We start from the raw sequence: 17,498 nt of genomic DNA, 5'->3' as shown, positions 1-17,498 counted from the left end.
GGAGCCACCCCCTTTTCTGAGGCGCATACTAACCTCTCCTTCCCTCACCTCCCCCAGGACATGGGTTTGCCCCTCTCACTCTGGCCCCTTAGTGCTGATGTGAGCGTGAGGCTTGTCCCCCCTGGACTGGGAGGTAGTGTTCTTGGCACACAGTAGACAATGAGAAAACGGAGGAAGAATGCGGGAATGAGTCCTGCATGACCTCTACTGCTGGTGGCACAGGGCAGAGCCCGCTCACTGGGGGCAGAGACAGAGGTGGGAAGCAGCTCTCAGGTCTGACTAAGGTTCAGATCCCATCTTCTCTACCTCTAGGCATGCGACCTTGGGCGACGGATTTAACTTTTCTAAGTCTTCTCTCTCGTCTGTGAGTGTTTTGGGGAAGACTGGAAATAATAGAGTCAAAGCATTTGTCATGGCACCTGGAATGGCATAAGCACTCAGTAATGACAGCAGATTTAATGAATATTCACGGAATTGCAGTTAGCAGAAATTTAGAGATGTCTAATAAAAGGAGAGTGCTTAAGTAAATTATGGCATATCCACTTGTAACATCACGAAGGAAAGTAAAAGGATGATTATGAAGATTAGGCAGAGACTGGGAAAATGCTTATGACGTGAAATGGAAAAAGCAGAGACCAAAATTGGGTATTCACTCTGATTACAAGTACATGAAAAAACATAAGAATGTTTAAAAAAACTGGAAGGAAATATAGCAGCAGGAGACCAATGCTTATGTTCGGGTGGGTGATGGGTTATTCCCCCTGTAATTTGGTTATATTATCTTTATAATTAAAAACTATTTATTTTTAGAAAAAGGATATGTAGTAAAATAAAATTAATGAATCGATTTTTTAAAAAGAAAAAATAAATGTAGATTGCCCCTCATGCCCAAGGGCTCCCTGGGGGGGGCAGAGTCTAGCTCCCTCCCACCCCACCCCCTGGACTCACCCTGCAGATGTCTTCTTGAGCTTGGCACACAGTAGGACATCGGTAAAGAGGAAGACGTGCCGCAGCTTCCGGGAGCTCTCCGACACTTCCACCAGGAAGCCGTCCTTCACCAGCTGCCGCGTCTGAGGGAGATGGCACACCCACCCCCACCTGCTCAGCGGGAGTCCGCCCAGGGCCCAGCCTGCACTGGAGGCACCATCCAGCTGGGAGGGGCTGCAGGGAGGGGCAATGGCACCTGGTGGTTAAGGTCATACAGACACGGGCTTTCTGGTTGTAATCTTGGGCAAGTTCCCCGACCTCTGAGTCTCAGTCTTACCATCTGTAAAATGGGGATAATGATGGTTGCCCTATAACGTCGGATTCATCAAGATGGTATGTGTAAAAGAGCCCAATGCCTGGCACATAATACGTGGTCAATAAATGGTAGCTTTATGGGCACCTGGGTGGCTCCATTGGTTAAGTGTCTGCCTTCAACTCAAGTCATTATCCCAGGGTCTTGGGATCAAGCCCCACATCAGGTTCCTGGTTCAGTGGGGAGCCTGCTTCTCCTTCTCCCTCCTGCTTATGTTCTTTCTCTTAAATAAATAAATAAATAAATAAATAAATAACATCTTAAAAAAAAAATGGTAGCTTTGTATTTTCCTGCAGTGGTTAATGGCTCTCACCTGGATAGACCCTAGTGCAGAATGACTTGGTTCCTCCACACTGGGGAGCTCCCCCCCAGCCGTGGGAAACCCCCCCCAACCCTGCCTAAGAAGTTGATCGTGTTTCAGTTCAACCTTGACCCACAGGCCCTCTCAGTCTGCTTCGGCTGCCTCAGCGTGGATTCTACAGCTGCCCTCAGGTGGTGGGAGACACGGGCTACCTTTGGTGGGGCTGCAGCAGCTCCTGCGGGACCCTGCAGCCATCTCTAATGGGTTCTGGATGGGTAAGAGCATTTTGCTCCATGCAGAACTTCCAGAGTTTCTGCCCTGACACCCTCACAGCCAGCAGGCTTCTCGGGGGCTGTCGCGGTCCGTGCCAGCGTTCCCTGTGTGTATTACAGACCTTGTGACCTACACGTGCCGCAGAATGCAGGTGAGCACGGTGAAGTATACAGTTAACACGACCAGAGACTGACGGTGCTCTAAACCCTTCGGAGATCTTTCAGATATCGAGTCAAACAAACCAGTGACATTCCAGGGCTTGCCAACCAGGGCCGGGAGCTGCACATGGGGACGGCTCTCTGTGCCCCATTAGTCATGCTCCAGACCCCGTCCCTCATTACTTCCCTTCCCAGGAGACACTGGAGGCTCATAAATGTAATAAAGGAGCATAAACCCAGCCAGTCTTCACTCCTAAATGCCACTTAATTACCTCTCCTGGACAGGAAGCACTGTATAAGGGCCAGGCTGCTGACCCACGTGACTAACTGTCCCTCCAATTCTTCAAATCACTTCCCCTCTCTGGGGTGCCCCCACTTTTCCACCAAGAAGGGCCCCCCAGGAACTGGAGCTGCTGTACCACATTTGTACCTGGGACACTCCAGCAACCTGGCAGCCTTAGCCACCCTCCCACCCCGTTCCAGCCTTTCTTACTGTTGGGCTCACTCCCTAGCTCCTGCCCCTCCTATTCTCAGATTCCCCAGGCTCCCGCAGTCTGAGCCATTATCTTCCAGGGGACCCTGAGGGCATCATACTGCCCACGGTGGGGGTGTGCATTCCATAACGCTAGCCACAGCCCCGGGTTTCCGTGGTTTGGGGGTTAGTGCATGAGGCTTGCAGACGGAGAACCGCAGCTAAAGAATCCAGTTCCAACACTTACGGCCAAGAGACGTTGTGTTCGATCTGCAGAGACTCTCTAGGCCTCAGTGGATTATATGAAGATTAATGAGACACTGAACGTAAAGCTCCCGGGGTCTGAAGACCTTTCCTTAGCTGGGCATGGGAGATGAGGGCTGGAGAGGCACCGAGGACGGGGCAGTGGTGCCCATCCGAGCAGGAGAGCAGGGATGGGTGATGTGGCCTGCTGTGCCCTTCTCAGCCTGGGTGAGAGGCAGGGTGGGTCCCAAGCTCACCTCCCCCTTGGGAGTTGTAACCGCAGTCCGGCGGGGGTCAATGTCCTCATTGATGCTGGACAGGAAGTTCTGGGAGATGCGGAGGGCATCCTGGAGCAGCGGGTAGTCTGGGTGGTCCACAGGTGTGTGCTTCAGCAGGTCCTGGGAAGGGGTGGGGTGGTGAGTCGGGGGCAGCAGTTCTGGGGCTCAACGAGAAGACAGTGGGGACTCAATCTTCACCAAAGGAATTCCAGGGCGGGGCCCTAGGGGACCTATGATCTAATCTGGTCATGCCTCTACAATCTGAACTCAAGAGGAGGGTCCGAGAGTCAGGGCCGAGGGAAGTGGTGCCCCTTTATTACCACCGTAGTCATGACTCTGCTCCCTGGCGGAGTGAGCCAGGTGGGGGCTCGCCTCCCCTAGCAGCTGGGAGAGACAGCCCTCTACCCACCCCACAGCTGCCCCAAGGACCCTGGAGACCAAGAGGCAAGGGATGGGGAGGCAGGAAGCGCCTGCCTCCACGGCAGCATCTGGCCAAACGTTGAGCTTCGCAGCCAAGCTATATTGAGGCCCTGGCGCCGCTGGCATGGTTAGCGAGGCCAGGGAGGTGCAGTCAGGGCCCAGGGCCCCTCTGCCCAGTTCCCCGAGTGGGTTGTTCTCAGTGACTCCAGTGCCCGCCCCCCTGGGCTCAGTCTCCCACAGAACTCCTAACCCCGCTCGGGCCACTCAGGGGCTGACACTTACATGGAGGACCAGGGTGCTCCTGGTGACTCGGTCAATGGGCTTGTAGAGCAGAGCTGTCGGCAAAGGCAGGGAGAAGGACACAAGACAGAAGAAATACAGGAAGCAGCTTGATACCTCAGAGACGAGCCTTATCCCTCCTCCCACCTCACTGCCAGACCAGCTGGATGCCCGGGTGCAGGACACCGCAGCTCCGCTCTTCCCCAGGGCGGGCCCGACGGCACCTGCACGCAGACATTCAGCCCTGGCTGCCCAGGCCCCTCCCGCATGCCTCAGTTCATCTCCCGCCAGACGTGACTTCTCGCAGGGCCATCCCACAGGCCCAGCCTTGTCTGGCCAGGTCGGAGTGGATGAAGATGTTCCTCTTACCCTTAACCCTGCATCGTACAACTATACCTAGCCTCGCCCCACAGAGCTCGGGCACTTTGCTCACACCCGGCGCCCCAGGATGCGGGAAGGAGACATGATGCTTTTCCAGGGAAGGTGGCTCCCGCACACCCAACCATTCTTACACTCCTCTGGCCCAAGACCTGGCATCGCCAGCTGGGAACCGCGGCCTTTGTTCTGACTCACACGGGCGGCCTCTTCTCCATGAGAAGACCCCCCTCCATGCCGTCAAACTCCCCGACAAAACAGGACAGGCTGAGGGCCAGGGAGGCAGGCCAGCTCTTCACACAAAGTCTCTGCTCTCAAGCGAGTGACAGCTGAGGGAGCAAAGTTTTCCCGAAGGAATTCAGGTGGGGCCCCTGGAAGCGCTGAAGAGGCTGGGGAAATGCAGACTCAGCGGGGCCCCCATTCCCCACACCCCTTGGCCGACCAGGGCAGCAAATGAGGATTGCTGGGATTCAGCAGGGACAGGTGGAGGCAGCAGCTGGCTGACCACACTTTCAAACAAAGCTTCCCGCAAGCAGCTGTGGCTTGCCCCTCCCAACATAGGTGGTTCAGCCTCAGTCCTATACCTGGATGCCTCTGTCCGTGGGGTCATGACCTCTGTCCTCCTGCCACAGGGGCAGGAAGAGGCAGGATGCTGGCTGTGACAGTCGCAGAGCCGAGACTCATGCCCTAGCCAGTCCCCAAACCAAAGAGTCCCCTGAAGCCCTGGATATAAATACCCCATGCATTGCTAAGCAGACACTTTGGGGAACGATCTGCTGGCTGTGAAGAAGCTACAGTCTCCGTGGTATCCCATGAGCCTTATCTGCCGTCTTTGCTTGGCTGCCCTTTAGAATCATTGGGGGAGCTCTTAGAAGAAACAGCTTCTGTCCCCCTCTCCCCACCTCATCAACTAAATCCCAATCTCTGCTGGGTGGAACCTGGGTATCAGCATTTTTAAAAAGCTCTTTTGCAGATTCTGATACGTAGCCTTGGTTGAAAACCACTGCCTTATGCCAACCCACTTCCCATGACTTATCCTTAGCCCCTTCTTAACTTGGCAATTGTGGAGAGACCCTCCCCATGGTCTATGGGACCTAAAATGAACAAGACCAGGCTTGGGGTATCCTGGGTCAGTGAGGGTAGAGCCCAGTTACCAGCCTGGGGGGTGGGGATGGAGGGCCGTACAGATATTATTTAGAGTACCCACCTGTGGCTTAGCTCATCTTCGGGGGGAAATCACACCCAAGAACCCCAAAGACCCAGGAGAAAGTGCAAGTTCAGCAGACACCTGCCAGGGTGGGCCCTGGAGTTCCAGCTCGGGGAAAGCTGATACTGCAGTGTCAGCTCCCTCTGTCCCTCTCTCAAGTCCCAGGAGGAAGAGGTTTCTGACTAAGCTCAGAGGTCTGCACAAATGGTGGGTCGGGTTTCTGAGGGGTTATTAATATGCCTGCAGTCACCTCGAGTCTACCTGACTGGATGTGGAATGAGTGCCCGGGTTGGGGGAGAACAGCTCGGAGGAAAGGTGGGGAGAACAGAATGCAGGGAGAGGGTCCTGGGGCCAGAGTCAGATACGGAGGGAAAAAGGGGAGGAAGCGCAACCCCAATGTTCTGTTTGTGCTCCCCACAGCCCCCGTGTGCAGCCTTCCCCTAACAATGCAGGGTAAAGAGCCCACCTTCGCCCTTCATCTGTTCCACGGCTCTGGCAGGCCGGGCTGCTTCCTGCCCCTGCATCCCCTACCCTTCCTTCTCCTCACCATGCCATTCCTGTTCCGGAGATAGACACCATTCACCAAGTTGCAATGCCTGTCTCCCCACCTCCTCCAGGAGCCTTCCCTGACCAGGACTTTTGCAAACAACACCCACAGTACCTAAAAGTCAGACCACTGACATGAGCAAGCTGGCCTCTCTGTAGTTTGCTGGGTACTTACTCTATGTCTGTGGCCCTATCTTATATGCGCTATTTCCTCTGATTAAAAAGAGAAGCAATTATCACTAGCCCCATTTTACAGATGAAGAAGCCTCTCTAAGGCACAGAGAAGGTACATAATTTGCTCACAATAACAAAGTTGCAAATGGTGGCTGGGTTTTGAATGTAGGTCTACCCATGCTCCTAACGTTGAGCCGTCTTCTTCAGCATGGGAGGGTAGCATCTGCAAAAGCTCGGTGACCCTTGGGAGGATCTTTGGAAAGATTCACCAGGAAGGAGTGGGTAAGCTGGCCTCTTTTGTTACCAAGGTGAGCCCCTTCCTTGGGGGCCTGGATCACCCATGATTTCCTTTTGCATGCCCCCACCCCCAGCATCTTGCTCAGAGACCTGCAGAGTGGGTGCTCAGCAAATAACCATTAAGCCAGAGAATCCACCCCCCGCCCTGGGGCCCCATAAGCAGCATCCCTTGGATGGCCTGAGAAGATTCTAAACAGTGTGGTTGGTAAGGGCTTGTTCTCTCCCTCCCCACTTTGAAGATGACTTCAAACACAGTATCACAGAAACCAAAGAAACACTGAACTCCAGTCCCAGGTCTGTTTCACTAAGACTAAACTCCCTTTTGGGAAGGGAAGAGGAAGCCAAGGGCCAACCCCATTTCCTTTTTAAGGAGGCAGAGTTGAGACCTGACCCACTCCTAGGCCAGACCAAAAAGAGCATTTCTCCTCTGATCTTCAAACAGGCCAATTTCAAGTTCATCTCTCCTCTTGACCCCAGCCTGTCAAAATCCAAGCCGACGGGTGGGGGCACAGGGCAGCTTCTGGAGGACAAAGACCAAAGCACAGGTCTCCCCCTGACTCACTGACTCCAGACTCCCTGTGCCGCACCCACGATCTCCTATCTCCGGAACTAGAGTTCCCACAGCTGATCAAGAATGATCCTCGACGTGGGACAGCCTGAGCAGGTGAGCAGACAAGAGCCCCTCCAGCACAGTGGCCTCTGAGAAAGAGCCTGGGAAACCTCATCATTTCTCCTCCAGCAAACTGCCATCCCCCTCCGTTCAGCCTTCACCAAGGAGCTCCAGGTTACCACGGAGATGTGAAGGCAAAGTGACTGAGGGGTGCAGACAAAACCTGGTGGGAGGGAAGAAGGTCCTAAAACCAGCCTCCTGCCACTCCAACACACTGGGGCCCAGGGCAGCCGGCCCCTGGAGGCCACACTTGACCCTCCATCCCTGCCAAAGGCAGCTTGGGTCATCCCTAAAGCACTTCTTGACTCAGAGGGCAGTGTCCACTTCCAGACGCCTCCTTGCCTCGGCCTGCCCCAGCCGACAGCACACACCTGTCCCAGGACCCCCTTGCTGAGGGCGCTGCACAGGGGCTGCCCTGGGTCCCTTCCACTGCCCAGTGGGTGTGTGACCTTCACAAAGCAGAGGCCTGCCACGCCCCCCTCTCCCACCAGCATGCACCAAATGCTGGGACCGTAGCTTGAGGGTCTCTCATGGCCACAAACAACGCCCTGCGATCAACCCAGTTCCCTCCCACTCTCCCAACCGGGGCAACGTTCTCCCACCACCACCGCCTCTCCCACCACCACCGCCGTGCCGAGGAGAGAATGTCTCGAAGGCAGCCTGTGCTCTCGGAGCACACAATACCCTGGCGGCTCAACCTCCTCTCCTCTCTCCGGAAACAAAGAAACTCCCAACTTGTCCCTCCAGCGGGGGCTGACGCCCTCCCGGGCGAGGCACTGCTGCCCAGACCAGATGCCACAGTCTGACCAGCCCCTGCTGACCCCCCTCCAGCCCCAGGGCTGCACACCTGCGGGCACAGCCTTGTCACTTTCTCTCCTGAACAGCATCTCCAGGAAGTTGCCCGCTGCCTCCCAAGCTAAGCCATCGATTACCCACTGAGGCTCGGGAAGGGGGTGCCTGGCCACTTCTAGCCTGGTCCTTCCATTTCCAAGCCACCCTGCCCCCAGTGGCCCCAGATGTCAACTCCAGGCTGGAAGCTGGCCAGATCCAGCCACTTGCACCCCCTCCCTTCCAAGCCGCCCCCCCCCCACCTTGCCGGCCACATGTCAGCCCACTCCAGCCAGCCCCCAGAGGTGGGAAGCTACACCACCTCCCGTGAGAGGGGGCCTGGGTTACCATAGGTGCAGTTACAGCAGAAGCGAATGATGAGGAGGATTTCCATGGCAGCCTCCGTCCCAGCGGCAGGAGCTTGCGGCCATCGCTCGGTGGCTCCCATCAGCAGCCTGGCCACTCAGCCACCTTGCCGGCTGCTGCTGCACAGCCTGAATCAAGCAGCCGCTTCAGAGTGCTCCTCTAGCAAGGGGGAGGGGCGGGAGGGGAGGCGCGCGTGGAGAGGCGGGAGGGGGGAGGGGGGGAGGGGAGCGAGCTGCCTGCTGGCATCCTAAGGAGGAGCACGTTTGTAGCTGGCCGGCTGCCTAGGGACAGAGGCTGGATTCCTCGCGATTGTGCACCACACACACACACACACACACACACACTCCCGTGCACATGCTCACACAAGCAGGGCACCACAGTCCACAAAGCCAGACAAAGGAAGGTGACTGTTATCCAGCCTGCTCCCCGGAGTACCTTCCATAGTGACGGACGTGTGGCTGTCCTTGGAGTCCTTGGGACCTTTCACTTTGAGTTCCTGCGAAACAGAGGGGAGGAATCACTACGTGGCCTGCCCCCTGAACCTCCCCATCCTCCATCGTAGGCAGAGCAGGAAGAAGCGCTCTGAAACCCAGGGTGCAAACAGGAGGACAAAGACCAAAGCACAGGTCTCCCCCTGACTCACTGACTCCAGACTCCCTGTGCCGCACCCACGATCTCCTAGGGCCCGTGGAGTACCGAGGAGGCTGGGTGTAGGCAAGGAGGGGCTCTGGGTACCTGAGAGCTCTGTAGCAATGGTGCTCCTTGGGCACACCCCCTAACGCCCCTCCCCAGTGACTCTGAGGGCCTTCCAGAGAGGTGGCAAGAGCTGGATCCCCCAGCAGCAGCCACTATTTAGGGGTCCACCATCAGCCCAGGGTACATGGGATGTGAGAGGACAAACAGCAGGTGTACCAGCGCCTTAGGGCGTGAGCAGCCCTGGAGATAAGGAGCGAGGGGTCCTGTGCACCTGCACAGGGGGAAGCAGGGAGGCAGTGCACCTGGGGCAGAGACTGAGCTCCACAGGGCAGTCCCACCTAGGTCCTACCCCGACTGAGAGGGGTTCACCCAGTCTCCAACCACACCCACCACCCCCACCCACAGGTGCCTGTGGGTTTCCTCAGGGAGGAAACTGCAAGCAAGGAAGAGGCAACACCCCTCCTGGCCCCCAGCAAAATGACCTGGAGTGAGCGCTGGAAAGAGACTCTAGACTCTAGGGATTGCTTATCCTATCTTCCTTTCTCTGCATTTAGAGAGAGAGGTTCCAGCTCCAGCCCTTGGCGACAAACCGCTAGGGCCCGCAACTGGAGCTGTAAGGCAATCCCCGCTTGCAGGGCTGAGTGCGCGGAGGGGGCCTCCAAGTAGCGCGTCAGCAGGGAGGCCAGGGTGAGGGGAGGCCAAGGTCAGGAACCCAGGGGATGTGGCCTGCTCTGCCTGGAAGGGGGGGGACACTCCGGGGCAGCAGGAGCTCCACATTTCCTACTCCTGCCTCAAGCTGTCTCTAGACAGAGAAAACCCCTAGGGACTGAGCTTGGGGGTTGGGGTGGGGAGAAGGGGGGGGACTCGGCTCCTGAAGTCTGTGTCTCTGGTGGGTGACTGGATTCCCAGCTTCAGGAAACTTGTCCCCGTGCCCCCCTCCGGTGTGGCCTAGAGGTATGAAATCGCTCCCGCTGCAAAGGAGAAGGGCCCTAACTGCAGTAATTAAGTGGAAGCGCCAGTAGGAAGCGACAGCGTCAACGCATGAGTCAGGGTGAGAAGCCACCGGGCAGCAGGCCAGGGGGCTGGCTCTGCCGCTGGGGCTGGCAGGCTGGGCCAGGGACTCATGGAGGGGTGCGGGGGTTTCTGCCCACCAGAGAATGGGCAGTCAACCTAGGCTAAGAGGAGGCTCACTACTCTCTGGACCAGACATGACCCTGGGCAGCCTTGGACACACATCAGGCAGACCCAGTTTGTTCCCAGGGAGGGCTGGAAGCCATGACGGGAAGCACCATTTCTCCGGCCTTGTGACTCCCTGCAGAGGGACTTCCCCACCCGACTCTGTCCTCCCAGGCAGAGTGACTCACCTGATGGCTGGGGCTGGGAGAAGAAACTGAGCTTAGCTCCCTGTTTCCATCCTGGATGGATGTGTTTCATTGTGGAGGGGAAGGGTTAGCAAGCCCAATGTGCCTACGGATCCAAGTTCACATTTTTCCAGCCTGGCTCTTACTAGCAATGGAGCTGACATTTTCATCCCGCTCTGTCCAACTCGTGTGCTGCCTCTCAGCTGATTCCAAACTGGAGGAGAATCCATGACCCCAGGAGTGTCACCAACACTATCCCGCATCTCACCAACTTTCTAGTATCAGAGAGGAGATGGGACAGCAAAGGGTCCAGAGAGGCCCGTAAGGCAGAATTTCCAAAACTGCAGAAGGAGCTCCTCCTCCCTGCAACCAGAGGTTCTCTTGCCCCAGGCTTGAAGTTGGGGCTGCGACTGAAAGGCCAGCAGCTTGGGGAGCTCATGGAGATCCTTTTGACCCAAGAGTGGGCTGAGCTCCTGGAGGAGATTAGAGCGCCTCCCTGCCACTTCCTGAAGGGTCAGTGGCAGCCAATGCCCCAGCTTTGCCCTGCAGAAGAGCATGGAAGGAAGGCTCAGCTGCAGCAGCAGGGACGGGCATGCTTCCAGCCAGAGGGTAGGGCTGCTTCTTCTCACATATGGCCCTGGTCCTCTCTGTCATGCGGAGGCAAGGATCTTAAGAGACCACCGAGTCCAGACCTCTTCCAATCTTTCTGATCATAAAAATCACCCGGGAAGCTCGTTAAAAATATAGACTCCTGGGTCCCACCCCAAACTGAATTAAAGCTGGAGGGAAGGTGTCTGAAGATCTGCATTTTAAACAGTGCCCCTGGTGGTTCTCCTCAAGCAAGCTGGGGATAAGCCGAAGGATCCAGACACCTCATTTGACAGAAGAGGAAATAAGGCCAAGAGAAGGGAAGTGACTTGCTCAAGGTCACGACAGTGTGTGAGAATACTGCCTTTTTTTTCTTTTTTGTCTCCTCTGTTCTAATACAGGATAACCTAAATAGAATAACAAAATCAAACACATCGTTATTCTTATATTAAGAGAGAAAGTATCAAGTGAGAAAGCAAAGGTCAGTCTAAGCGTTACTCTCGGGAGAACCACTTCCCTAACCGGCAACAGGCCCAGAGGCTGGAAGGCAGGGGCTGTGCAGGGAGCTGCCCACCTCAGAGATCTTCTGGAACTGGTTGTTGGACTGGCTGCACTTCTCAGCTGTCTCCAGAGCGACTTTATAGTTATCCACAAATGCTTTGTACACGCCAAGCTGGCTGGCCTGCAGGGGGAGGAGGAGAGAGAGAGGAGGGCAGTGGGATGGGAGAGAGGATTAATGAATGGATGAAAGCATAAGCAGGGCACCTGGAGCTCCCTTAGCACTCGGAACCTCTAACTCTGCTCCAAAGGGCTACACAAGAACAGAGGGGAAAAGCAGGAGGAACATACTACAGTATCCCTTTGAACTTGACAGTTTCCATGGAAACCAGCTCAGCCAATAAGGTTAACAAGAGGGTACTGGGGGCTGGGGGGGAGCAGGGCAGGGCCTTTTGTTGGCACACAAGAAATTCAACAGCATTTGGCTTCATTTAGCATCATAAAGGTCTCTCAGGGTTTGAAGCCCCTTAATGCCTCACATGTCTTTCATATCCTGGAATTAGCTGGAGCAGGGAGGGCACTCATGGCCTGCTCAGTATCCCACGCCCCACACTCAGTGTAAGGCACAGCATTTAAAGGTGCAGTCCCCGGGCGCCAGGCCGGCTCAGTCAGTGGAGCGTGCAACTCTCGATCTCGGGGTTGGGGTTTGCACCCCATGTGGAGTGTAGAGATTACTTAAAAAAAAAAGAGGTGGAGTCCCCACTTCCCTTGGCCTCTCTCGGTTCCTGTCCCCACATCCTCAGCCTCCTAAGGAGCCAGAGACCCTACCTACCTCAGTACACAATAGCATGTCGCTCTGACCCTAACACAAAGCTTCCCACTATTACAACCACACAGAACCTCATCTCTGGGAGGCAGAACAGATGCCATCATCCCTTTCTGCAAAAGGGGAAACCGAGGCTCATTAATTCAATTCCTCAAATATGTATGGAAAGTCTTCTCTGTGATTTGCATATGCATTTCCTCTTGAGAGAGTGAAGGGTGGAAATGTGAATTAAACGCACAGTGAGACACTATTTCATCGCCATCAAAGTGGCCAGAATTTAAAAGTCTAATGATATCAAGGGTTGGCAAGAATGCGGGGGAAATCAGAGCTTTTAGAGACTGCTTATGGGGGTGTTAGTCCCGTTATTTGGACAGTAATTTGTCAATACCCGATAAAGCTGAAAATATGCACAGTTCGGCCTACACCTTAGGAAATCCACTTCTGCATACAAACCCCAGAGCTCTGGGTCCAGTACAGGAGTCAGTCACTACTTGTGGCAGGTGAGCACCTGAAATGTGGCTAGTCCAAACTGAGATGTGCTGTGTGTGTGTGTGTGTGTGTGTCTGTATTTTTAGAGACAGAGACAGGGGAGACGGTAGAGGGAGAGAGAGGATCTTAAGCAGGCTCCACGCCCAGGGCAGAGCCGGACATGGGGCTCGATCTCACAACCCCGAGATCATGACCTGAACCGAAACTAAAAGTCGGACGCTTACCGGACTAAGGGGCACCCCAAGATGTGCTCTAAGTATAAAATACACACTGGATTTCAAGGACTTAGTATGTAAAAGAGTATGTAAATTATCTTATTAATTTTAAAATACTGATTACATGTTGAAATGATAGTATTTTGGATCTCTTGGGCTATATATATATTTTAAATTTTATTTTATTATTTTTAAAATATTTAATTTATTTATTTGACACAGACAGAGACAGCAAGAGAGGGAACACAAGCAGGGGGAGTGGGAGAAGCAGGCCTCCCGCTGAGCAGGGAACCCGGCCCGGCCCCGTGGGGCTCGATCCCAGGACCCTGGGATCATGACCTGAGCCGAAGGCAGACGCCTAACGACTCAGCCACCCAGGTGCCCCTAAATACATATTTTTAAAAAATAAAGTACATTCTTAAAATTAATTTCATGTGTTTATTTTTAAAACATAGGGCTACCAGAAAATTTAAAATCATATATGTGGCTCACATTATAGTTTACTGGAAGCCCCACTCTAGAGAAACTTGCCCATGTATGTACCCAAGGAGATGTGCGCAAGGGGATTCACTGCCTCACTCTTCCTCCTGTGGAAAGACTGGTAACAAATGCTCACAAATAGGGGAATCCATACCCACGGTGCAGTTAACACGAATGAACGAGATCTGTGGGTAGTGACACCGCCAAGTTCCTAAACCAATGTTGATCGAATTGCAAAACACATAAAATATATACATTTAAATAGTACATGTAATGCCATAAAAGATACAGATACATAATAAAAATACAAACTGCAGCCCCGAAGGCGACACACCAAATTCAATCCTGTAGCTGCTTCTGGGCTGAGCAGAAGGTCAAGGGGAAGGGAGAGAGAGACTTCGTCTATAATGCTTTGTTTTCTTCCCTTTTTTTTTTTTTAAGACTTTATTTATTTGACAGACAGAGACAGCAAGAGAGGGAACACAAGCAAGGGGAGTATGAGAGAGAGAAGCAGGCTTCCCGCCGAGCAGGGAGCCCGAGATGCGGGGCTCGATCCCAGGACCCTGGGATCATGACCTGAGCCGAAGGCAGAGGCCCAACGGCTGAGCCACCCAGGTGCCTCATATGATGCTTTGCTTTCTTGATTAAAAAGTATTTCTGTCTTCAGAGCTTAACATCCATTAATTCTGGGAGAGGAGTGCACAGTTGTTCAGTGCATGTATTCTCTAGAATTTCTGTTTAAATATTTTAAAATGAAGTAATGGAGGTTCGCCTGCTACTGGGCCTCCTTGGGGGATCTCACCGAGGTGCTGGGGAAAGCAGGCTGCCCGTGGGACCCACCCTGGACCACTCTGCTTTCTGCAGAATCCTTGCGCTCCCTTAGATCCCAAAGACGTGGGGCAGGAGGAAGGTGCAGGAAGCTGGCAGGTGGGGGGCCAGGAAAGCCAGAGGGGAAAATGAGAACGGGGATGCTTGCAGAGTAGCCAAGGCCAGAGCTGTGCACGTCTCAGCCCCAGACGGGCCAGACTTGGCAGAGAAGAAAAATCGGGGGAGGGGGGGGAGTGCAGGAAGGGATGAATTCAATTTCTTTTCCGGGGAGGGGGTACTGGCCCACCAGTGTCCCAAGCTACAGGGAAGGTGCTAGACAGCTGCTTCCTAAACCAAAGTAAAAATCTTTGCTTTTCTTCTTCCAGGGATGTGCTCTTCTTGTCCCCCTTTCCCATAAGAATGATACAGGCTGGCTGCCCAGGTTGGAACACTGCTCCCATCCCACGGCCTAAGGGAGTAGCAGGAGGTGAGTCAGAGCGGGAGCCACCTGGGCAGAAGGCCTGTGCACAGGGGTCACTGACCATCCCAGGCACTGCCCTTTCCACGGGTGACCCTCGTCTGTAGAGCCAAAGGCCCGGCCTGCCAGGGCCATTAATTGGGAAGTGGAGGTTGCTTGGAAACAGCAGCCTGGCACTGGGGTGATCTCATAAAACAAACAGCAGAGATGCTAATTCCCTTCTCTCAGTAACGGAGACCAGCTGAAAATAAACTACGTCCAGATGCCTGGACCGCCCAAGCTCCTCCCCGACCCTCCCAGGCCTGCAGCTCCAGGGCTGCGGAAGGCAGTTCATGCTGCTGGGGGAGGGAAGGTGGGGGGCAAACTCACGACGCGGGCCTATGGAGCTGAGACCAGAATGGGGGACACTGGAGACGAAGATAAACTGGACAGCCTTTCTGCTACGCTCTGGCCTCTGCCCCCCACTCCCCCTCTGGTTGGCTCTCTCATGCCCCCCTGAGGGTTGAGGAGAGGGTGCCCCCAAACCAGTCAGCTCCGGCTCCTGGGACCAGGCCAGGAGTGATGACTGGGTATGCACCGTCCCTGAGCTGGGCCAAGCACTCTGGGGCTGCTGGAACCGGGAGTGTGGGGTCCCCCTGCAATACCACCTTCCGGGGTGCCTCTCGCTGAGAACAACAATGACGACAACGATGGTGACAGTAGGGATAGTAATAACAGTAATGCTCGTGGCTGACTATTGAGTATTTACCAATTTACTATGTTCTGGGCCCTGTTCCAAGCACTTTTCAGGTATTAAGTCACGTAGTCCTCACAACAATTCAATGAGGTAAATGCTACTATTATCCTCTTTTTTACAGATGAGGAAGCTGAGTCACAGAGAGGTTGTGCCCAAAGTCACAGGTTTCGTCTGCAGCAGAGCCAGGATTCAAAGTCAGCTGTGGCTGGGGTGCCTGGACGGTGCAGTCGGTTAAGAGTCTGACTCTTGCTTTTGGCTCAGGTCATGATCTCAGGGCCGTGATATCGAGCCCCGCTTTGAGCCCCACATCAGGCTCCCCACTCAGCGCAGAGTAGCTGGGAGTCTCTCTCCCTCTCCCTCCCCCCGTCCACGGGCGCACTCGCTCGCGCTCTCTCTCTCTCAAATCAGTAAATAAATCTTAAAAAAAAAAGTCAGCTGTGGCTCTAGAAGCTATGCTTGTCCCTACCACACCGCTGGCATCTTGGGACACAGACCTCAGGCCCTGTGAGGTCCCCTTCAGTGCCCTTCCGAGTTCTCCCTAGTCACAGTGGCCAAGGTCATGGTGCACTCATTCATTCGTGTACTGAGTACTGGGCTAGTTCTGGAGTCTAATGAAGAAAATACAGTCTGTTCTCCCAGAGCTTATGGTTTTAGTGACACAGGAGGTTACCGTGTTCACTGAGGGGATAAGCATAGGGGCTGCATTTGATGGTTGGGGGAAGGCTTGTCCAAGTGACAAGGAAGTCACTTCTAAGCTGGGAGCAGTTGGGGAAGGACATTTCAGGCAGCTGGAGCTGCAAGATCAGAGAGGTCAAGAGTGTCTGCTGCATGAACTGAGAATAGAAAGTTCAGTGTCAGGGGGCACAAGGACAGGGGAAGCAGCAGCCAGAGGCCAGGGGTGGACAGAGGCCAGCATGCTAGGGGTCTCATAAACCATTCCTCAGAGCCTGGCATGTATCCCACGGGCAAGGGGGAGCCACTGAAGGAATTTAAGTAGGGGAGAAGAGAGGTCTGGTCAGGAGTTCAGATAACTCTCTTCTGCTGCTAGGTAGAGGTGGGAGGCAGACAGGGAGGCAGGCCTGGAGGCAGGAGCCACTCCTGAAATGAGGGCCCCAGAGGGGGCAGGGCAAGGCAGGCAGCAGTGAGCATCCTCCAGAAGTGGTGGTGGGGAAGGGGGGGGGCAGGGGAGGTGCCAAGGACTGGTCCAAGGGAGTCATGGATGGATGGGGGATGGGATGATGGCAGCACCCACCGACACAGAGGCAGGAAGAAGAGCAAAGAACTTCCAAGACAATAAGTTCAATTCTGGACATGCTGTGAGCTGGAGGCCCTAGGAGTATCCAAGCAAGAGTTTTCTCCAGTGTAAGGAAAGTACAGGCCTGTCCATTCAACCAGTCCCACCACTGCAGGGCAGGTAAAGGAGAGGCACTGCTCCCTGCCCATCACCATTCACACCCAGAGAACAAAGACCACAGATTGGCAGCCTCCTTGCTGCCTCCAGGGCTGGCAGAAGTTATGGGCAGGGAAAGATCAGGAAAGAGAGGGGTTGGGGGCACTGTGGGTCTGACCTGGGGGTCCTCCAGGGGACAGAGCCAGAGACAATCTCAGAGCTAGGGGAGAGGGTGTCACAGAAGTCCTGGGAACTGGAAGACCTCTGAAAGCCTTTCCCAACACTATGTCTGCACATTAATTCTCCCTTTTTTCTCCCCTGCAATGGTGGGCGGGCTGAGCTCTTCATGCTTTCTGCTCCAGGGTCCCCAGGAGAGGATCACTCACTGACCCATCCGACGGCTTCCTTTCAGAGGCAGCGCCGCGGTGTGGCAAATGCCCACGGTGTTCCAAGGCAGCGGTCCCTGCCCGCCCACCTGGCACATGCCCCTCTCTCACCTGAGGGACAGGCAACCTGAAGCCCAGCAGGTGAGCCTTCGTTCCAGCCCTGGAGCCCCCCTTGGTGAGAGAGAATTAGTGTCCTCCCGGGAGCACCTCTGCGCCTGGCCTCTCACATCCCTAGAAGCACTTTCGGGCTTCGCTGTGGGAGGCCAAGAGTCGCGACACTAGACTCAGGGCCCCACAGAGCAAAGGCCCAGGCTTTCCTCCAGGACTCAGAAATGACCCAGGTCTTCAAGGAGGCCAAGAA

General features: G+C 54.8%; 1 protein-coding gene across 4 annotated transcripts in view; it reads right to left on the bottom strand.

The window, feature by feature from the left end:
• ABR (ABR activator of RhoGEF and GTPase) overlaps positions 1-17,498 on the bottom strand; it is a 172,576-nt gene that overhangs the window by 44,946 nt on the left and 110,132 nt on the right. For all 4 annotated transcript variants that reach the window (XM_045773297.2, XM_045773296.2, XM_045773298.2 and 1 more), the window contains 5 exons: positions 11,407-11,514; positions 8,623-8,683; positions 3,728-3,780; positions 3,005-3,145; positions 949-1,070 (listed from right to left, as the gene is read on the bottom strand). In XM_045773297.2, coding sequence (XP_045629253.1) covers positions 949-1,070; positions 3,005-3,145; positions 3,728-3,780; positions 8,623-8,683; positions 11,407-11,514 — 485 coding nt within the window. The remainder of the gene's footprint in view (positions 1-948; positions 1,071-3,004; positions 3,146-3,727; positions 3,781-8,622; positions 8,684-11,406; positions 11,515-17,498) is intronic.

The sequence above is a fragment of the Ursus americanus genome, chromosome 23 (genome assembly GCF_024610735.1).
Source record: "Ursus americanus isolate L20-20 chromosome 23, mUrsAme1.1.p, whole genome shotgun sequence".
NCBI lineage: Eukaryota > Metazoa > Chordata > Mammalia > Carnivora > Ursidae > Ursus > Ursus americanus.
The sequence above is the reverse complement of the archived record's forward strand: the minus strand, read 5'-3'. Positions and strand labels throughout refer to the sequence as shown.